This window comes from Carassius carassius, chromosome 38 (assembly GCF_963082965.1).
Source record: "Carassius carassius chromosome 38, fCarCar2.1, whole genome shotgun sequence".
In the NCBI taxonomy this organism is placed as follows: Eukaryota; Metazoa; Chordata; class Actinopteri; order Cypriniformes; family Cyprinidae; genus Carassius; species Carassius carassius.
In genome coordinates, this window is record NC_081792.1 from 22,388,552 (window position 1) to 22,411,581 (window position 23,030).

At 36.1% G+C, this 23,030-nt stretch overlaps 1 protein-coding gene across 8 annotated transcripts in view; it reads left to right on the plus strand.

Annotated features, from left to right (window-relative positions):
* The window catches only part of LOC132119577 (voltage-dependent P/Q-type calcium channel subunit alpha-1A-like), a 72,255-nt gene that overhangs the window by 19,595 nt on the left and 29,630 nt on the right, over window positions 1-23,030 (plus strand). For 7 of the 8 annotated variants that reach the window (XM_059529657.1, XM_059529664.1, XM_059529660.1 and 4 more), the window contains exons 18-32: window positions 1,966-2,016; window positions 2,486-2,618; window positions 3,988-4,502; window positions 4,935-5,236; window positions 5,905-6,040; window positions 6,116-6,245; window positions 6,465-6,524; window positions 6,602-6,708; window positions 17,106-17,205; window positions 17,291-17,451; window positions 17,582-17,722; window positions 17,822-18,023; window positions 18,773-18,937; window positions 19,018-19,128; window positions 19,403-19,486. In XM_059529657.1, the coding sequence (XP_059385640.1) occupies window positions 1,966-2,016; window positions 2,486-2,618; window positions 3,988-4,502; window positions 4,935-5,236; window positions 5,905-6,040; window positions 6,116-6,245; window positions 6,465-6,524; window positions 6,602-6,708; window positions 17,106-17,205; window positions 17,291-17,451; window positions 17,582-17,722; window positions 17,822-18,023; window positions 18,773-18,937; window positions 19,018-19,128; window positions 19,403-19,486 (2,398 nt within the window). The remainder of the gene's footprint in view (window positions 1-1,965; window positions 2,017-2,485; window positions 2,619-3,987; window positions 4,503-4,934; window positions 5,237-5,904; window positions 6,041-6,115; window positions 6,246-6,464; window positions 6,525-6,601; window positions 6,709-17,105; window positions 17,206-17,290; window positions 17,452-17,581; window positions 17,723-17,821; window positions 18,024-18,772; window positions 18,938-19,017; window positions 19,129-19,402; window positions 19,487-23,030) is intronic. The other variant, XM_059529662.1, reaches the window with a different exon arrangement.

A 23,030-nucleotide genomic window follows, 5' to 3' on the forward strand; every position in this document is an offset into this window, starting at 1 on the left:
TTGAGTAAATCCACTCTAATTCACTTTTCAGCAGACTTGCTTAAACCTGCCTGATCATACAGTATGTAACACCCTTAGGATCATTTCAAATTCTGTTCACTCAAAAATTAAAACAACAGACTTTGTTGTTCCAGATCCATATGACTTTATTTTCTTGCAAAGAATGCAAAAATAGATATTTTGCTGAACTAAGAGCTCTTTTCCTTACATTTGTAAAGCAGACAGCAAACAGGCATACCCCAAAAAAGACCAAAAAGTACCATAAAATTACCATGAAAATGTATGTGATTGTGTTTTTTTTAACATAGTCTGTATAAAAACATGGATGTAGTGTTTGTGATGTCACCCGTAGTTTTCTGAAGAGCACTTTTGAAGCTCAGAGTGGGCTGAGTGGGCCGTTGCCATCTTGGCAGCGCGTCACTCCTGGATCATTGAAAATGGGCAAAAAAGGCTGGAGCTGGTTGCTAAAGCCACACCCACCTTGCTCGATGGCATTGTCAGCAGCGGCAATCCACCTGTCATTCAAGTGGCCACGCCCCCTTAATTATGTAGAACTTTAATGCTTAGTAAAATTTAAACGGATGAGTTAAAAAATTCACCCCCTCCCAGATGTCATGAAGGGCAAATAATTTTTGGTTTTGAAGCCAAATTACTATCTACTGTCTACTATCATTACTGGAAACCATGATCAGCAGTGCAGTGATTGGTTGGCTGGAGAGACAGCAATGCAATGACATCATATAATTTTAGGTGTTATGGGTAGGGTTAAGGGTTGGTTAAGGGGTCAACGTGTACAGGGGTCAATTTGATTCCTCAAAGGAAATACGATTCATTCTATTTATATTAGATTGTTTCGATAAATGATAAATTATTTATTTTCTCTTATTGATGTATGATTCAAGGAATATCCTGTTTAATTGTATACAGTAGTATACTAATATAAGTGTCAAGGCAATAAAAACCTTTTTCATCCAAATTACAATGTAATGCATGATGTCTTTAGCAAGCATTTAGAAACTATAAACTTAACTAACAGTTAAAAGTCCAATGTACATAAAGATCATAAAAGATTAGAAAATAAATGATGAATAGTTTTTTTACTTTCGATTGGGTATTGCAGAAACGTGAACTGATGTTTAATAAATGATTTGTAAAGATGTGTAAATAGGGTGAATTCAGGTCATTAGGGACACATTGCCATTGACACAAAGGTACTAATGACGATGACTCTGGGCCAAAAGCAGCTGCATGAATGTGAAAATTTCACTCAAAAATGAAAACACTAACAAAAACACTTTACAAACACAACACCGGGAGACGCAGCCATTAAGAGGTCATTTCTGATTAATGATGTAACAGAATTTCCCAGTATTTTGAAACAGTATGTGAATGGTGCTTTACGGGTAAAAAGCCAAAATGTCTTTGCTTGTGTAAACAGTGCATTTTTGTATTTACCGGTAAAGTCGTTCTGGTAATTTTACGGCAATTTACTGGTATTACTGTGTGAAAGGGGCTTATTACAAGTACATTAGTAAACATATTATCTCGTATTTCTTGCTATGTGAATATATATTAACTAATGATGAATGTTTGTTAATTATTTATTAATGAAAGTTATTATAAAGTGTTACCGGACATGGCATTGCACATTTAAAGTGAAGATGTTTAGTCCATAAATCCTTTTTGATTAGTCAGTAAATCATGGTTAGTCTTATAAGTTTTAGGATTATTTGGCACAAACCTACAATTTATTTTGTCTGGCAGCAAGTAGGTTTAAGAAGTCAGATATTTCAACCTGGAAGCTTGTTCTGAAAAGCAACATTGCCGGTTTATGCAAGGTTATCCCTAAACTTATTTGACTGATCAAGCAAGTCACTGTGTAGCCTGTTCACTTTGTCACTTATTTTCCTGTGATAGTTGTGGCAGCGTTGTTTTTATGTTCCTTGTTTCACCCCCTCTCCTCAGAGTTACAGTAAAATCTGAACGTATCGATGCCACAGACAGTTTACTGGACTGGTATTTATTCATTTACTTATTTTTTTCATTGTGTATCCCTTTTTCTTTTGCTTTCCACCTTATACACGTTTTTGTATGGGTGTTTTTATGTTTCCAGCTGCTGTAGCTGCAGTTTTGTGTTGTAACACTGAGGCTGAGGTATCATTGGCTGTGATGACACACACTGTCTCTTCCACAGCATTACTGCAGGCACAGGGCTGCTTGTTTCACTGTTTTGGTTTCGATCCATCGCTGCCTTTTTCGATCTGTCTGTCTGTCTGAATATTAATCAGTGCTATTGTTTAGTATGTTATCACTACCTTAACAGAATTCATGACCACATCCATGTTCTCTCATTGGGGACTAAGGGACACTTTCATTTCTTTCACTCTGGGTCATCGCTCATAGGTGCTTTAGAGGGAAAAAACAAGGCTTTTCTTCCTCCCTGGGTTGAAATAGTTTTCTGTTTCTGTATTTCTGTACTCTGTAGTAAAGAGCAGCAGAAGAACTCAAAAGGTTCCAAGACAGTGTGGGAGCAGCGCACAAATGAGATCCGCAGACAGAACCTGATGACCAGCAGAGAGGCGCTTTACAATGAACTTGATGCAGAAGATCACTGGAAGGTCAGAGACAAATCCTAGATCACAAATTGAAAGTGATGATTTCCTGTGTAGGGCGCTATTTTACAAAAACTGTCAAATTAACAATAAAAATCAACAAAATTAAACTTTAGACAAAAAACAAACAAAAGACCTTTACCCACATTAAAGGTACAAAATTATCATTTCATTGTCAAATTTCATGTAAGGTCTGTTTTCTTTTCTGAAAGTTAGAAAATAATACTTTTATTCAGCATTGTTGCATTTCATTGATAATTAGTGATATAAAAGTGATGTATGTGACCCGTGCTGACAAAGTGAGTCACAATGAGCAAAATGAGGTATTGATATTTTCACATTCTCTATCAAAAGAAAAAAATAAAAAATAAATAAAAAATCTTGATGATGTATGATTTGTTGGAATTGGACAAAACACATGACTGAGCAACTGTACACCTGTTTGAAGTTTATAGTCAGCAAAGTCAGTTTTGGAAATAATCTAGTTAAAGTTTTCTGAAAGTTCCTAAACAAAATCATCTAGCAACCATACCTTAAAATCTCTGGTAATACCTCCAAATTCAACACTTAAAATCCATAGGAAATATATATGTTTAAATAAACCGTAGAACAAATAAACAGTAGAAAAATAAAAGAAAGAAACAAATTAAATTAACAGTGCTTTACTTTCTTCATTTTACATCTAAAGCAAATCATTCAAGTAAGAGAAACAAATAATCAAATGTAAAATTCACTGCATAGTCTTTAGTGTATTCATTACAAATAAAGTAGTTCAATCAGGAGCTCTGTGATTCCCTGTTTTCTAAACAGGGCCTATGTATTAAGGCCTACTGTAATGCATGGACATGGACATGGACTAATATAATGTTACGCATCAGATGTTTTTCCCCAACAGTTAACCAAATGTTCATTTAAGACATAACAGATAATGATTGCGTGAATACTTGCCAAGACAGATATTCTGAAATACTGTAATTCTGTGTGTATGTGTATATCTGAGAGGCTTTGTGCGCGTACTTCAGATGTGTCAGCGCAAGTAAGATCATTTTCGTGGATTTCGCTCATAATACCTCTTTAAACATCAATCAAGTCCCACACTTTAGTTCTTTATTTTAATTATATTCTTAATAGAATTTTAACATTAGGTGTATATGATTGTTTCATATCAACCAGAATTAATATATTGGGCACTTCTTAGTTTACAAAAAAAAAAAAAGATTTTGTAACATCAAAAATACAAATGGGGTCATCTTTAAATTCCTGTTCACTGCTCTTTTTCTTGGGAAAGTAGCTTTTTTATTATTAAATGGGTTTTGCAGTTTTATTAACTGTTAAGCCTAGATGTAGTGATCAAATCTGGTCTTTGTATTTCTAGTTGAACTACCGCAACCGTCCTGACATGAAGACCCACTTGGACCGTCCACTAGTAGTTAATCCTCAGGAGAACCGCAACAACAATACCAACAAGCCCCGACCGGGTGAACCAAACCCCCAGGAGCTAAACCAGCAGCGGGGTGAAGAATACCTGCAGCACCAGTCCCGATACCACCACCATCACAGTCATCATCATCATCATCATCGTCACCACCACTCCAGCCGCCAGTCTCTGCACCAGCCAGAGCTGGGGGAGGCAGGCTGTGATTGTGCCCAGAGAGGAGACGAGGACATGGAGGGCGCAGGGGAGCACAGGCGACCCCGACACCACCAGCACAGAAGGAGGGATGAAGATGGAGGGAGAAAACACAGAGAACACCACAGCAGAGGGACAGAGACAGTAGAAGAAGGGGAGGAGGAACAAGAGAAGAGGCAGAGGAGGCATCGCCATGGAAACCATGGGGATGGAAATGGAAGGAGGGATAGAGAACGGAGTCGGCAGCACAGAGCCAGAAAGTGAGTGCTCTGTGTTTCTTCAAAACTGTGCAGGGACTTGAAGAATTGTGGTGAATTGATGATTAATTTATTTGATCGGCGAATCTACCATGAATCATCTAAATTAATCGATCAAATAATATTTTAACATTAATAGTGTTACATTAATTTCCTTAAACTTTCTGATCTGAACTTTCTCAGAATCAGGATTGTCATCATTAGCTGAAGCTAAAACCATAAAAAAAAGATGGTAACACCATGTTATTTCAGTTAGTTGCCAAGTTACAGTTGATGTGCTAAAATAACTAAAAATAAAATTAAAAAGAAAAAGAAAAAAATAATAAAAACTATAAAAACAGTTTTTATTAAAAATATATATAATAGATAGAGCAGACTGTTCATGTTGTTTCAGCTGTTGACATCTTGTCTCTCCCTTTTTTTTTTTTTTTTTAGAGAGGGTAGCTTATCAATGGCTCGTCCAATTCAGCCAGGTCTTCCTCATGCAGAGAGCCAGTACAGTGAGGATCTGGACAACCTGCGCAATAGCAGCAAGATGGCCATCCACGACCCTGATCCCGACTTTTACGACCCCTACTGTGACCCAGAGCAGGCCAATAACCTGCTGAACCTGCGTGGACCAGATTTCCATGACAGCAGTCTTATACTGACAGACTGCACTAAAACCCCCAGTAAACTTGACCACACTGCCATAGATATGCCTCCGATTTACCCCTCATTCAACGCCAAGTTACAAGGTGAGGGACGAGCATGTGCATGTGTGATTACAGAAAATTCAAGGAGCATTTAAAGGGAAGGGACTGTTCTCCTAAAAATGAAAAAAAAAAAAAAAATCTTTTGGATCTCTTTCTATTTCATTCTATTTAAACACTGTTTTGTATCTTTTTTTTTGTATGTTCTGCAGAAGAAAGAAAGCCAAACAGATTTCTGACATCATGAGGATGAATAAATGTTTAGTTTTTTTGGTGAATTTTAGGCCTATCTGCATGCCTTTGTTCACTTTTTTTTTTTGCATTGATTTGGGGAGAGAAATTGGATTAAAATGCTGTAAAATGTGTCATATGGAATTGGAGAATAAAAAATTTTTTTAAATTAACTGAAAACAATTAATTTAAGAAAACAATGTTATTTAAATATAAAAATTTAAGTGATACATTAATATAATAATTGTTTTTTTTTTTTTACTTTTAAAATGCAAGTATTATAAGGAAAACCGAATAAGTGTGCAAAAATGTACGTTTTTAGACAGAATTCAACAAGCACAGATTCCGTGCAGGTGTGTCAATGAGTAAGATGCATTTACAGTATGTGTGCTAGTAAAAGCAAATGTTGTGCTGTTTAATATTTGATTATGTTTGTGGATTTCCGTACATGTCCTTCATCCCACATTCCCTTCATTGTGCAGTGAACAAGAATGCCAACACCGAGCCAGCTAAAGAAGGAGAGAAGAAAGAAGAGGAGGAAGACGATGGTGGCGATGAAGATGGCCCCAAACCCATTCCCCCATTCAGTTCCTGTTTCATCCTATCCACAACCAACCCGTAAGTGTGTGTTCATCCGTGTAAGTGCATGTGCGCAAAGTAAATTTATTGATCTTAACTAATGTGAGTTTTCAGGTTCCGAAGATGTTGTCATTACATCCTGACGCTACGTTATTTCGAGATGTGTATTCTGTCAGTCATCGCTATGAGCAGCATTGCTTTAGCTGCGGAAGATCCGGTGTGGCCGGAATCACCTCGAAACAACGTAAGACTAATGTTCTGAATATTATTTGTGACCTAATTAAGCTTTCTAGAAGTAATTTTAATGGTGAAACTTTTAAATAAATCTAATCTGCTTTTACTAATAAATGTATTTATACTCAAGCAACAAACAGCTGGTCCCAACAGCTAATAAGGACAAAAACTCACAGATTAACATGGATTTGTTCTCATATAGATTATACATTTGCTTCTTGCTTTCCAGGTATTGCGTTACTTTGACTACGTCTTCACTGGTGTCTTCACCTTTGAGATGCTCATCAAGGTAAAGTGTGTGTGAATGGACTTGTGCTGTTGCTATCATTTTATCTATTTGTTTTAATCCTCTGCTCTGTTTTTCAGATGGTGGTGTTAGGCTTGGTTTTGCACGAGGGCTCATATTTTCGTGACCTGTGGAACTTTCTGGACTTTGTAGTGGTTAGTGGTGCCCTGGTAGCCTTTGCCTTCACGTAAGTTCCCTTTACCCAACCATTTCCTTCCCCAAAGTGCTGCCTGCTGCCCCTTATCTTCTCTTCCACCACCCTGTTGCCCCACTGCCACCCTGGAGCCTCGTCAGTACTTTCTGTCCCTTTCTCTCTTGGTCTTTTCCTTTTTTCATCTCCTGTCAGCACTGTTCTCTTCTTTTGAGCTCTCTATCTCAATATTTTTGTCACTTTGGATTCTGTCTCACTCAATCAGACACAAAGATAAAGGCTTTTCTCATGGTCACACACTCACACACACATCAAACTTTCTGTCAGGACAGACCACTCTATTCTCTCTCTGACCAATCAGCTTCCTTCTTGATAATGCCTCTATTTCTTTCCCATCCAACTCCTGCCATTAGCACTATGCGATGCACACAAACTTCTGTCCATATTTAGTCTCTTACTGTTCATCTTCTATCTCATGTCACACTCAGTCCGGCCTCTTTATGCTAAACAGTTGTCAAAACACCTTTCCGTTCATTCTTTAACCTTGACTTCAATCAATACTTTAATACTTATTTCTCTGAAATAATTCTAGTCAAAACCTACAAAAGCTCAAATGTGTTCTTAGCAGTGTTGGGGAGTAACTAGTTACATGTAACGGCATTACGTAATTTAATTACAAAATTATTGTAACTGTAATTAGTTACAGTTACTAAGAAAAAATGAGTAATTAAATTACAGTTACTTATGAAATTTTTAACGATTACAAAGGGGATTACATTTAAATATTTACACACATCCACATACAGATTTAACTGATATCTTTCCCAAATTGCACTGACTACTTTGAGACATACCGCCCTGATAATTTCCGGGATGCGGAAATACAGTCTGGTTCGTAGAATCCAGTCATAAAAACGGAATGCCTAACGCGGACGGAATATGCCATATTTTGGATGACTAAATCAAAAGTAGGTCAGTAACAAAACATGGCATGGACTAGTGTCTGTGAATATTAAGCCCCACAAATGCAATATATGACTTGCACATTCTGCGTGTTGGAAATCAGGCGCGGACTGGACACCGGGAGAAGCGGGACAATTCCCGGTGGCCTGGCAGCCGATTTGGCCTGCTATTTAATATCATTATTGTATAATTGCCTGCCGAATGTACTAAAGCGATCATTTGTGAATCCGCCATTTGATAATTAAATCTTTAATAAGTCATGAAGTGTTAGTCATGACCCGCGCGCTCTCCGCGCCTCCGCCAAACGGTTTGGATCAGACTCAGAGTAATCAATGCGAGAGAGAGAGAGAGAGAGAGAGAGAGAGAGAATAGAGTGGACTGCTGGAGCAGAGAAGCAGAACTCCTGTTCAGGGTTTCAGGTCAGTTTCATCTGTAAAGATGCTTTTTTGTCTTTGTTTTTTTAATCAAGCAGCAGCACGTTGCTCATCAGTCATCACTCAAAATACTATATAAAGGACATCATTATTATCAGTTGTAATGTTACAGTAGTAATTTAGCTGAAAAAAAAATCCGATTTTTTTTAATAGGTTTAGGGGAGGAGCTATGACAGACAACAACACAACCCTTACGAAAATTAACATTTTAATATTTAACTATAAATCCAGAGAAAATGGTTACTATTGTTTAACTGTGGTAACCAAAAATTGTAAATTATTTTACAAATGTATTTATTTAAAAATACAAATCCATTTGCAAAAAAAAAAAAAAAAAAAAGTTTATTTTACTTTTATATAGGCTAATAAAAGCATGTTTAACTTTTGTAAGGGAAAAACATGACTCGTGTACAGTATTAGGATTTTTCTATAAAGATATTGTAGTATTGTGAGTATTGTTTGTAAAGTATAGTTTTGTTCAATCTTGAGTATTAAAGTCATAAGAGAGGCAAAATAAAGAGACTGAAGAGAAAAATGGAAGTGAAGGTGCAGTTCAGGAGAGAACTTTTAATTATTTTGCATGTCCCCAAATTATGGATGTCTGAATTTTTTTCCCAGTCCGCCCCTCCTGTAAAGACATGGTTTCATTTACTACACATAGGCCTACTGAAGCTCGCAGTGTTTTCAACCTCTGCCATCTCAATATTCCTCATAATTCCTAAAACTGCTCTGTGTCACTTCATGTGCATTTGACTTATTTTGAGAAAACTATCATCATATACAAAGAGACAGCAGTTTAAAAAAAACACCAATGTTTCAGGAGTTTATTACACAGAATATGTCACATGCTTATTAGATAACTGTATTTAAGTTGATGTATATGCTTTTATTTATTATTCTTTAATTTTCACAAATTTATAAAAGTAATCAAAAAGTACTCACAAGTAATTAGTTACATTACTTTAATAAAGTAATTGAAAAAGTTACACTACTATTACATTTTAAACAAGGTAACTTGTAATCTGTAACCTATTACATTTCCAAAGTAACCTTCCCAACACTGGTTCTTAGTCATATATCAGTTGTTTTTACTAGGCAGAAATGGGAGAGCAAATGGAGAATGTAGCTTAGATCTCAGATTTAAGGCTAAAAGACCCCACTAATCTCGCACGTCAGTTTCAGAAGAGATCTTAACATTGTTGCAATCTGCGCTTAGTTTTCCAAAGACACCACAATTAGCGATTTCAATACGAGCTCAAACCTTTCTTATCCAATTCTTCCGAGGCCAAATTATGTGACGAATAACGTCGGCATGTATTTTATCGCACATTCATTTTATATGTGAATAATTTTCTTATTTGTGTCTATTTTTATTCCTCAAATGGACGTTTAGGTGAAATATGTACCACAATATTACTTGACCCATAACATGAAATTGAACAAAATGCTTTACTTTCAAATGAATATAATCTACATTTCCTAATAAATCAATTTATTTAATTATTTTTAGAAATTCCATGACACATAACATGATCTAAAAAAAATTTTTTTATTAATTGCTATTAAATAAATCTAATCTATTTTTTACTAATACATTTGTTTATTTCGTAATCAGTAGAATGTTAAAGTTTAATTTTTTTTTTTTTTTTACATTTTACATACATTGACATGGAATCTACAGAATTGTTTAAACAATCAAAATGTTTGATTTGTTTTGAGTATCAGGGCTCTTTTCCATTCGTCATTACTCCTCCGACTATTCCCTGTCCCCTCACATTTTTGCTCTGCTGAAAAGAGTATTTTTGAGCCCTTTGGGGCCCTGTGGGGGTGAGGGGTCTCCAGGCACCTGTAGCCCTTTAGTGCCCAGGCGGTTTCCATGTCTGGATCAGCGAGAGCCCATCCTGCCACAGGTACTCCTAGTTTTTTTCCTTTGCACGGCCTGGGGATATAAAGAGGATGTTTTAAGAATTCAGCTGAACCCTACAGCGGGAATATCAGCTAGTCACTAAGAAAGGAGAATGAGTAAACACTGCTGATGGGGCTCTGAGTGTTGGAATGATTTTTACTTTTGTTTAGTCCCTTTAAATTTTTCTTGTAAGTGTCTGTTGTGCAAATTATTATCTAGTATGTGTACATCCTCCTCAGTCCCATAGGCCAGACTACTAATATGTGTATACAAGACAGGCTTTTCATACTGTGTGTGTGTAAGATTATGTGGGGATTGCAGAGTGACTTAAATGACATAACACTAGTCTTTGTTGCATTAAAAGTGTCCTCACACCTCTAAATGGAATTAGAATATATACTGATATTATTTTGTGGCATTTTTTTTTAATCAAAACTCCTTTAAAAGCAAAATTGCCATCAACAGAAAATAAAAATCTGAGACTGAGGAAGGTGAAAATGATTATTTTTATCAGTTAAACTATCAGCATGCATATAGTGGCTTCAAATTTAATATTTGAGTCTCATTGATGTATTTCTAAACAATGTATTAATATATACATTACTGTTCAAAAGTTTGGGATCAGGGTTTTTTTTTTAAGAAATTTATATTTTTATTTAGCAGGAAAGCGTTAAATTTATCAAAATTGCAGTAAAGACATTTATAATATTACAAAACATTTCTTTTTCAAATAAATGCTGCTCATTTGAACCTTTTCTTCCTCAAAGAATGCTGGAAAGGATTTATTAGGTTTATTTTAAACTGTATTTTGATCAAATAAATGCAGGCATGCTGAGTTTAATAGATTTCTTTCAAAAACATTTGAAACTTTTTAAATGGTATTTTATCAATCAGTATAATTGATTAAAATAAAATTTTATTTTTTAAACATAATTTGTATATATTTTTTTATTTTAATAAAAATGATTCAAACTGTTTTAGTTAAACATTTGTTTCTATTTTGTTGAAATATATGTCAAAAGAAGGCAAACTGTATGCTGATATGAATGACTGTGTGTTAGCTGAATGCCCATAGTGAAACCTATCAATTGGCCTGATAGGTTTAAACCCTGCTTTGAGTTAAAAATCACTCCACAAGCAACACCCAATTTTCATCCCTCGCCCTTGACCCTAATCTAAATGAAGCCTCTCCACCCTATCAAATCTGTTTGTGTCCTGTGTCTCTTCCTATTCTCATTCCTAAAAACAATTCTTCCCCATCCTATCCCCTTCATCTTTCCTTTCCTCCTCTTTCCTCTCCTCTCCTCTCCCTCTATCAGCACTAAGCTTCCTTGGACAGACTCCAGCTGTCAAGCTGTATATCATTTGGGCCTCCATTTGTAGAGTCTAAAAAGTAAGTGAAAAAGAGAGACAACAAGAGATGTGGAGAGATAGAGAGAACAAGAGATACAGAAGGATAGGTTAAGGAAAAAAAGAAAGAGGACTCCAGGTTGACAGTTGCTCCTCATTAAGTGGTGTTTTTAATGTTCATCTTCTGTCCTATCTGTTGTTGTTTAACTCATTCCCTTTCTTGCACTCACACACACTAAATGAAAGGATTTACCCTTTCATTATTTCCTGTGATTATTTACTCACCCTCATATTGTTTCAAACTTGTGTATTTTTTAAAAGTCTAACTTTGTGTCCCATGCTAAAACTAACAGTATGCAGGTTTGATTCAGAATGAGGGTGAATTTGTTTTTGAGTGAACAATTGTTATTCTCTCCACTGCCTAATGCTTTCTAAATGGATGCATTCTGGGTATAGGCATGGTCACGTAACAAGCAAGCATCTCAGATGACCCAGAATACCTTGGTTTGGTGGAGAAAAGGCTTGCCCATGTGTTCCAGTTTCCCCAAAAGAAACAAAAATGACTCAACAAATTATTGTTTTTTGCCACTTTCATTCTTAGAATGAAGTTAATACAAATACCTGAGAAGCATGCAATCCCATAACTGCTGTAGAAGTGTGGGACTGTATGTGCTGCTTGATAATTACTCAAATACTGTCCCACACTGCCACCCTGAGGCAACTGCAGTGTGGCAGACATTTTGGCTACATTGCAGCAAAGTCCTTTTAAGACAAGTGTCACTTGGTGGCCATCTTTGAAAGGCCTCTCGGGCTTGAAATGCAACTCCTATCTCATTGAATGGGGAAACATCAAATTCTCCAAAACTGTTCATGACGCTTAAGATTAAATTTCATATTTGAAATCACCAAAGAAATCTGACCACAACGGTGTCATAAATGTTATTACTTTTCCTCAAATAGCATTATAAAAAGCTTATTTTTCAAGCTAGATCAGCCAGTGCACATGCGCAGTCTTAAGTGCATGTCTCAGAGCACTGACTGTTTCTAAAGCTACTGGGACTTCTAACAGCAGCTGCAGTGACGCGCTGACTTTGGCTCTTTCATTCAGAAAGCGGGGCTTCCTGCGATTGAGCGGCCAAATTGAGCGTTTGCATTTTTCCCTATTCAAAACTATAGGAGTGACATGTCTTGGGTATTCTATAGTCTTTGATTGCAGTCAGTTATTGATTCCACCTTCATTCCGGCTCAAGTGTCTGATACATGGTGCATTTGAAACGGGATATATCGCCCTCCAAAAGGCAATTCAGAGTAAAAAACAATCATTGCTGCCATATTAAAGGGTCTTTCCAAACCGAAGTGCTCAAAACTGGCAACTTAAAAAGGATGGACACTTCGGCCCCCATGATCCTTTGCACAGAAAGTTGTTTGGCATCACAAAGTTCGACATTGCCTATAAATAAATGTTTAGTATTTTTCTATACTACTGTAATATTTTTAGATATTTAGATTTGGTACATTATTATAGTCAAAACTGCATTGTACTTCAACAAAATACTTTACAGCTACCTTTATGAGTTCATTCAAATGTTTCAAATACATAGACACAATATACATTACAAATACATATTACATTACATATGAATATACATTATATTTAACGTAAAAAGCCGACTGGGGATCAGCAGCTTACAAAATGTTTGGCGAAGGCGCCTCCTTGATCGTCTCGTTAAGATGACGCAGAAGTGTGTTCCAAAAAAATTGTTTACCCCTACATCCTTCATCCCTTCATAGCTCTCACTCTAGAGGGTAAACCCTTTGAAGGGATTAGAGCATAAGAATGAGCTCTTCCGAATGGAACGCAGGGACAGTGTGCTGATTCAAGGCTGAAGTGCCGAGAATCTCCCCCTGCATTGAGAGCTGGCCTGGGAGAGGGAGGATTCTCCCCTACAGCAGTGGGTTGTCCTAATCTATAAGTGTGACAAGTCTGAATCATCAGTCATTGATTGGGGAAAGGCCCAGATTACAAGACCAAATACCTGGCAGGGGTTAGTGTATAAGAATGATGCAGTCAGAGTCAATACCAAAAAGAGCAGGAGACTCAGGTGTGTGTGTGTGTGTGTGTGTGTGTGTGTGTGTGTGTGTGTGTGTGTGTGTGTGTGTGTGTGTGTGTGTGTGTGTGTGTGTGTGTGTGTGTGTGTGTGTGTGTGTGTGTGTGTGTGTGTGTGTGTGTGTGTGTGTGTGTGTGTGTGCGTGCGTGCGTGTGTGTGGCAATTGGCGAGCATGAGTTATTTACTAATAAAGCAGCAAAATTTGATTAACCAGTCAGCATCTTAATTATATAAATTTAACAGGGTATATAATATTATATGGTGTATAAAATAATGTCTAAAGAACACACACACACAGAGACACACACACACACACATATATATATATATATATATATATATATATATATATATATATATATATATATATATATATATATATAAATACTGTTCAAAAGTTTGGGGTCAGAATGATTTTTGTTTTTTGAAAGATACTTTTATTCAGCAAGGATGCATTACACTGCTCAAAATAGGCAGTTAAGACATTTATGTTGGTACAAAAAAATTGTATTGAAAAATAACATTTGCATTTTGCAGTTTGAAATATATTCAAATAGAAAACAGTTGTTTTTAATTGTAATAATATTTCATAATGTTACTGTTTTAAGTGTATTTTTGATCAGATAAATGGTGAACATATTTGACTTTCAAAAACATTAAAACATCTTACCGCCCCCAAACATGTATGTATGTGTGTGTGTATGTATATATATTTATATATTAAAATCAGGGCATATTGATATCAGTGTACAATACAATCTTGCACCCGGATTAAAAATAAGTGTGCGTAGGCAACAAATAAACTTAATAGAGCAAAGATCAGATGTTCCAGTACTCACTATATAACACTACAGTGGTAAGTGCTGATTTTTACTCAGATAATGAGCTTGGTTGTGAAATAAACGGATAGATATGATCTCATCTCAGATCTGTACACTATTTACTCTTATCAGCCTTTAAATGTTTTAAGGAGTCTGGATTTTAAGACTAATTGACACTTTGCTAAGCCCCTCCCTACTGTCCAACATGTTACACAAAAAACAGTTTACAGGCAATTTTTTAATCACATATGCAAAGAAGAATATGTGGATAGATGATATCTTTTTGGTTTTTATTGCACAGTTCACTAAAAATGCTGCTTCTGAAATGTCTTATGCATTCCAATGGAACGTTTTGTAAAGCTTGTGTGAGCGAACAAGTGTTACCAATTAGGCGGTGCTTAGCAATGGTCAATTATTTTTGAATTTTTGAATACATTATTTAAAGACGCATTAAACAAAGTTTCAATATTGTAACCTATTAGATCACATCACGCAAATCACACAAAATGGTTTTTGAAGACCAATTCAAGCATATTTGTCAGCTGTGATCAGTTTTGCAATAATGTTATTTAACAAGTGTACACTGCTTAGTGCATCTTGTATTTCATTTGACTAATATCTGAACATGGGGCTTTCAACTCTTTTAATCATTCGCTGAGGGTTTTTGTTTTGTTTGTTTGTTTGTTGTTGTTTGTTTGGTCTTTTTTCTCTGTCTGTCTGTCTCTCATATTGATGTTGTTCCTCTGCCAAGCCACTCCCGGTATCTTGTTTCTTTTTCTGTCTCTCTTTCTCTCTTTCTCTTTTTCTCTCCGTGTGTGTATTCCTCTCTTTTCTGTCTCTTTCTCTATTCCGGTGTCTGTCTTTGATCCTCTCTTATGTCTACACCTTGGTGATCAACAGGAGCCTCTCTGGGTAAAGTCTCCCCTCCTTATTGTCGCACGGCTACCGTCCAGCTCACGTGATGGCTTCTCTCTCTTTCTTTCTTTTTCCCTTCCCGACCAATTCTTCCTTTGCTCATCTGCTCTGGTTCTCTCCATTCCACTGCTTGTTTTATTCTTCCATGACTTACATTGGTTCTAACAGGTCCATCTGTGAACCTAAATGACTGAACACAAAGTTACAGAAGAGGTCACACTTCTGCACACTGCTTACTGTACTGCACACCTCTCTCTGAGCACAGTCCGGAGCGAGTAATTGATTATCTGTGACTTGGACCTTTTCCAACGCTCCGACTCAATCAATCTGCCATGGGCTGGCCAGTCTTCAGCTGGGACTTGCCTGAAAGTTCATAGTTAAAGACAGCTGTCTTGGCCGCTTGATTGAAGTGTTCTCTGATTGTGTTTGGGACCTGTGTAAATACTATAAAAAAAAAAATAATAATAATAAGTCTGCCATATTCACAAGACTGGTCCTAGGTCAATACAGATTCGCTGTCTACACTGGGTGTTTTATGGTGCAAAATGGGACTATCATTAAGTAGAGCAGTCTAGTCTAGAAGCTTCAATTGTGGATTTCATTGACAGTCATTTTTTTGTTTAATACTCCAACCTTCTGTCTAAAATAAAATAGCTTTATTTACATTTTTACCATTAATGCTATTAGCCGTATATATTTAAAAAGCCTCATTATTAACCTCAATATTTATCTTTTTTGTTTTAATTTTTTTATTCTGAAATGACCCTTGCATTTTTTATAATGAATTATATTAGTTATATATTTAAATAATCTTATTATTAACCCATTATCAAAAATAATTTATCCAGCATTATTTTTTTCATATAATAAATTTAATTTTTTATTATTTTTAATTCTCAAATAACCCTTGGAATTGTTGTACTCTGAATTTTAGTAGAATATTTAAATAACCTAATTATTGACCCTTTATTTATTTGTTTTATTTCATATCTTTTTTCATGTTATTTATTTAATGCCATTTTGTTATTATTATTTATTTTTATTTTTGTGAAAATAAAGCATTACTTTATTTTAGTCTTATGCTTTTACCTGATTGGTCCATGTTAGTAAATATTTTGAGATAAGCCACTTTGATGCATCCAGTGTAGACAGACTTAGGCCACTGTGATGCTAAACATTAAGTTCTTCAAAATGGCCAGTTCATTGAATGGCCAGTTTCTTGAATATCTTCTTGTAAAAATCCAAATGTGCTTTGGAGGCAGGAGGTTTATCAACAGTTCTTTCTTTTTATTTCCTTATTGGTTTGAATGCAATGAAATGTCCTTGTAACTTGTCTTTGTCTCCTGGTTTGAGCTTCCTCAAGTTCTTCTAGGGACAAGATATAGTTGGACTCAAGTTTGCTAACCTTCTGCATCTTAATGAACCCTCAGTCTTGTCATGTTACTTACAATTAACACAAACAGCCTCCATATCCCAGACCTTCATTCCCCTGTCTGCTCTAACACAGCTAAAAACCCAAAAGAAAGAAAGAGGTTTGGCTGGGCATTGCACTGAAAAATGCCTGATAGTTTACCTGACATACTTACTTGAATGTGCTATGCTTTTGGAATGCCTACAGAAGGTAGATGGAAAAACCTACAATGGGTGTGAATCTGTGAAGGCCTGTGAAGAAGAAAAACTAAAGGCCTTGCTTGAAGAAAAACTAATGTTTTTTTATTGACAATCCACAACAAATACATGTAATACATGATAAATACCGCAGTATTAACTGTTGCATGGTGATATTGAAACTATCTTCTACATTAAGAGCAAAAGGAAGCCCAAGTAATAGTCTAGAAGTGAAATGTGATTGGAAATGTCTTTCAAGAATTCATATCTCTGTTTATGTCTCACCATATAGCATATTGATGTCCTGTTGTTTGTCTCCAATCCACAGGGGGAGCAGTAAGGGGAAAGACATCAGTGTCATCAAATCTCTGAGGGTTCTAAGGGTGCTACGTCCCTTGAAGACCATCAAACGTCTTCCCAAACTAAAAGTAAAAGCCACACACACACCTACACAGCTTTGATATCAAACCATCTTGTTTTGTGCTATACTAATTTCATGTCTCTTTCACCCAGGCTGTGTTTGACTGTGTAGTGAACTCTCTGAAGAACGTGTTGAACATCCTCATTGTCTACATGCTGTTCATGTTCATCTTTGCTGTGGTGGCCGTGCAGCTCTTCAAGGGACGATTCTTCTACTGCACCGACGAATCCAAAGAGTTTGCCCGTGACTGCAGGTAAGGAAAGACGACGTGCAATGAAAAACTGTGAATTTGGCAACATGGTCCACAATAATACATGTATACTTGCCTATCCTTGTGAAAAAAAGTCTGTTTGCCGAACTGTGCATGTGTATTTGTGTTTCAGGGGCGAGTATTTGGTGTACGAGCGCGATAACGAGGTCAAATCGCAGAAGCGGGAGTGGAAGAAGTACGATTTCCACTACGACAACGTGCTTTGGGCCCTGCTTACTCTCTTTACTGTGTCCACCGGAGAGGGATGGCCGCAGTGAGTTGACGTGCTCACAAACATACACCTGTGTGCCATCTCTGGTGGCTTTTTATCTCTCCTTTTCATCATCACCTCTTCTTGTCGCTTTTCTTTCAGGGTGTTGAAGCACTCTGTGGACTCTACCTATGAGGACCAGGGCCCGAGCCCGGGGTACCGGATGGAAATGTCCATCTTTTACGTGGTGTACTTCGTTGTCTTCCCCTTCTTCTTCGTAAACATCTTTGTAGCTCTCATCATCATCACTTTCCAGGAGCAAGGAGACAAGATGATGGAGGACTACAGCCTCGAAAAGAACGAGGTACTTGCAAATGTATTCCAATGAGTAAACCAAGAGTAATTTTGGCCAAAAGGGAAGGCAGCATCTTATAAATCTTTCAATCCCCTAGTGCATTCCAAGGTGGTGGACAGTTTAGTTTTATTCATTGCTAAAATGTAGTTCAATAAGAAATAATTTCATATAATTCATATAAAGTGGTATTTCAGCCAATATCTTATGACTTGTTTTGCAATGAGACATTTGCGTAGAAATGTGACTATTGACTATTTTGTCTTTTATGATATTATCGAAAAGTGTAATTTGTAAAATTGTCAATTTTATCACAAAATCTAGAAATTTGTACACTGCTATATATATATATATATGTGTGTGTGTGTGTGTGTGTATATACAATATATATATATATATATATATATATATATCATTGAATAATATATTTTTAGGAAATCTGTTCCTTTTAAGGGTTTATATCTCTAAGATAGATGGATAGTATTAATTATAAAAAATATATATATATTTTAAATTTTTTGATAGCCAGCATTTAAATGGTTATAGTTCAACGATGTTTTGGAGAAGAAACATAACGAATTATAATTATATAATAAGAAAACTGAGACTTTTCAAATACATGTACATAACACTTAAAAACGTGATTCTGTGTTAAAAGCAACTTATTTGTGCTCTCACATTTTTTATATTTGGCCGACAAACATGCAACGTGATATGTCGAATGCTTCTTTCACTGTTTTCTGTTGTTCTGTGTCTTCTAGAGAGCCTGTATTGATTTTGCTATAAATGCCAAACCTCTAACTCGCCACATGCCTCAGAACAAGCAAAGCTTTCAATACCGAATGTGGCAGTTTGTGGTCTCACCTCCATTTGAGTACAGTATCATGTCTCTTATTGCGCTCAACACCATCGTCCTTATGATGAAGGTACAAGTTTCTTCCTCCCTCAGCATCAGTAATGTCCTTGTGCATCCGTCAGGGTCTGAATTTTCTTTGTGCATTTCCAGTACCATGGGGCCCCTCTGACGTATGATGCAGTCCTGAAGAACCTGAATATAGTGTTCACCATACTGTTCTTCATGGAGTGTGTTCTGAAAATCATTGCATTTGGTGTCCGAGTAAGTCCTTCTAATCGCATCCTAAAGATATCTGCTATTATTAATTCATTCATCCTGTTACTTATTTAGACCTGAGATTTTTCTTTTAACCCATTTAGAAAAACGGGTTTAGAAAAAAACAGCTTTCTAATGCACTTGTCTGCCTGTCTCCATGGTTACAGCCATATGATTGGTTAAACTATTTTTAATAGCCTTTTCAGTGCAGGATTGGGTGATCTACCCGAGAACTCTGAGATGATTGGTTAACACACACTCTCCTTTTGTTTCTCTGCAGAATTATTTTCGAGACGCTTGGAATATTTTTGATTTTGTTTCCGTTATCGGCAGCATCACTGATATTTTAGTGACAGAGCTTTGGGTAAGTGCACTTTTATACAAGTATAGAAAGCAAATACAGATTGAATCTTGATTCATGTTGGAACTGATTAGCTAGATGTGAATATATCCACTTGTTAATAAATATGCATTATAATCCCGGTAAATGCATCTCTTACAATCACTTCCCTTTTTTAGGGACATTAAAAAGTTTCGTTCTCACACACACAAATCCTTAAGTACTTAATGTATAGCATGTGTTTTGCATATCATCCTTTTGCAGAATTGTATATAGTGTTTAATAAGGAAGGTTTAATTGCAACAGTTCCAAAAGTTATGTGTTAAAAATGATGGTCTGTTTGAATATTTACCCGTTCAATCCTCCACATCGTGTGTTCATTCTATTGCTAAGTGTTGTGTGTATTTGTACTGATTTGTGTTTGTAAATGTCAGTGTTTGAGTATGTATTTGTGCTTGTGTCGTCTCCTATCTGTGCCTTTAGGTGTTCTGTCAGTAAAAATGAGACAGAGACACTTTACTCTGATGTGTTACACTGAAGTTTTTGGGCTCTCCCAGTGGTCACACATTACATGATATGGATTGTTATACCATATAACTTTCCATATAAACCGTATAATCAGTGCTAATTTATTGTTATAAGCAGCATTCATTTATTTTTTTGCTTTTTTTTATAATCGAGTCAACACTGATATTATATATATATATATATATATATATATATATATATATATATATATATATATATATATATATATATATATATATATATATATATATATATTACAGATATATTTATTTATATATAATTATTAGTAGATGCACTATGCTTTATTTAGAAAGTGACCGGTAATTTGTGACCAGTATTTCATAAGTAGATTGATTTCTCCTCTCTAAACTGTTTCTCAAGAGCGTTCTCTCATCTCCACTGCTGCTATATGAATATCACGTATCAGAACACTACAGAGACCAAGGCATGTCCTCAGAGTCACATAGAATATAGATTAACATGCCAGAGGTAGAGCTGCATTTCCACCAAATAATTACAATGAATCAAAGAAATAAAAGTGAACTATCTGTACCATATTGAATTGCATAGCATCATATTTTTGTCATTGTAACATATTGCATTGAATTGCATAGTGTTGAGTCGAATTGAAAATGGAGTGCACTGCATCGTAATGTATCACATCACATTAGTAGCTGCTTCATATGTATCTTTAATGTATCGTATCGTTGGCTATGCATTGAGATGTGTATCACCTCGGCCTCAGTTATGAGAGATGCACATTGCTAATATAAATAGTGCCCTACACTAATATTGGCACCCTTTTGGAAATATGAGCAAAAGCAGCTGTGAAAATAAATCTGCATTGTTTATCCTTTTGATTCTTCATTCAAAAAATTCACAAAATTCTAACCTTTCATTGAAGTAAAACAATGAAAAGTGGGGGGGAAATCTCATTATCAAGTAAATGTTTTTGTCTAGTTCACTGCGGCCACAATTAATGGCACTCAATTATTGAAACATCCTTTTCCCAAGATAGCAGCTCTGAGTTTTCTCTTATAATTCCTTATGAGTTTGGAGAACATCAGAGACCATTCCCTTATACAGAGGGATAAATTTTAACGATTTTAAGTGCATGGTCTAAAGCGGATGGTGCAGGTGCACTCAGGACATGTCCGAATCCACTTTTGCTAGTTTAAGGACGGGAAAACCGTCAGCATGCCCGGGGGCATGGTTTAAATGGGTTGTCCTATTCTCTTAATGAGTATTAGGTGTTTTTTGGGTGTAACGTGCAATAAACCAAACAGAGTCTCATCTCCCATTCCCTTTAAGAGCCAGTTGTGCTCGTGCCATGAAGGATTTGCTATTTACAGGATTTGCCTATTCTAACGTGCTCTTTAAATGACATAGAAAAAACATTGCGCCAGACTTTAGACCAGGTTAGAGTTGGTCTATGGCGCAGTCTGTTTTCAGTTCCTCAAAATAGCAATGCGCCAACAATACTTCTGAACACACCCTCGTTTTCAGACCATCACACCCCTGAGCGCCCAAATGGGCACAAATACATTTGCTATTTAAACCACACAGGATGGGAAAATGAGAACTGTGTCAGGCTGAGACTAGCAAAAACACTTGCACCGTGACTTGAGGCGCATTGTGTTAGGTGATAGGGCCCAGAGTCTCACCAGATCCTTGAGATTCCCAGCTCCATGTTGGTGCTTTTTCTCTTCAGTTCATCTCACAAATTTTTTATACGGTTCAGGTCAGGGAACTGAAAAATTGGCCCACAACATTAAAGATCCAGCAGAATATTTAACCGTGGGCATGGGGTACTTTTTATCCCTGTTTGGACCAAACCCCATCTGGTGGGTTTGCTTCCTAAAAGTTTATATATATGTAATATGAATAGATAGATAGATAGATAGATAGATAGATAGATAGATAGATAGATAGATAGATAGATAGATAGATAGATAGATAGATAGATAGATAGATAGATAGATAGATAGATAGATAGATAGATAGATAGATAGATAGATAGATAGATAGATAGATAGATAGATAGATATCTGAATATGCTGGAGTTTGTTTTTGGATGAGCGAGAACGATATTTCTTAACACCCTCCAGAACAACATGTGGTGATGTAGGGCTGTTTGATTTTTATTTGATATATTTTTTAAAGCTTTCTGACCCCAAGACTCAACTAATATCTGCAATTCTCCAGCTGTGATTCTCGAAGTGTCTTTGGCCACTTGAATTCTCCTTCTCACATTGCATTATAGACACACGTCCTCTTCCAGGCAGATTTGTAACATCTTTAGTTTATTGGAACCCCTTAATTATTGCCCTGATGGTGGAAATTTGGATTTTAAATGCTTTAGCTCTTTTCTTACAGCCACTTTCTATTTTGTGAATCTCAACAATCTTGTTCTGCACATCAGAACTATATTCTTTGGTCTAGAATTTGGCCTTTGTGTTCCTCATATTTATAATCCTGTGGAACAGGGAGTCATGGACAATTTCATGTTCACTCTGGTGTGCTTAAAAAAAATGTAAATATGAATGAGAATATGCTTAACAGATATTTTACTCAAAAGAATTCGTAGGGGTGCCAATAATTGTGGCCAACATGCATTAGAGATAACATTTATTTATATATGTTATTACTTTTATTATTTATATATATTTTATTATATATATCAAAATTGCCCCTAAGGTAGTTAAAACTGTATTTGTAACAATTTTTTTAAATGCTTTGCAGGTCATAAGTAAAATTCAGTTTGGCCACTGGGACAGCCTGCTTAGTGAATCAGTACCCACCATATCTGTGTGTGATTAATCAGCCTGTTGACTGTATCCATAATGACTTATTCCTGTTTTATCTTTTTACATGCTTTCTTTGTTCCTCTGATTTGTTGGCGATTTACCCATCCAATCCAAAACAAACAAAAAATGCACTATGAAACTCTCATATCTTCCATCTCATGTGTACCCATCCAATCCCCTCACACACTCACTATACATGTATGCATCCATCTACTGCCACAACACATAGAATG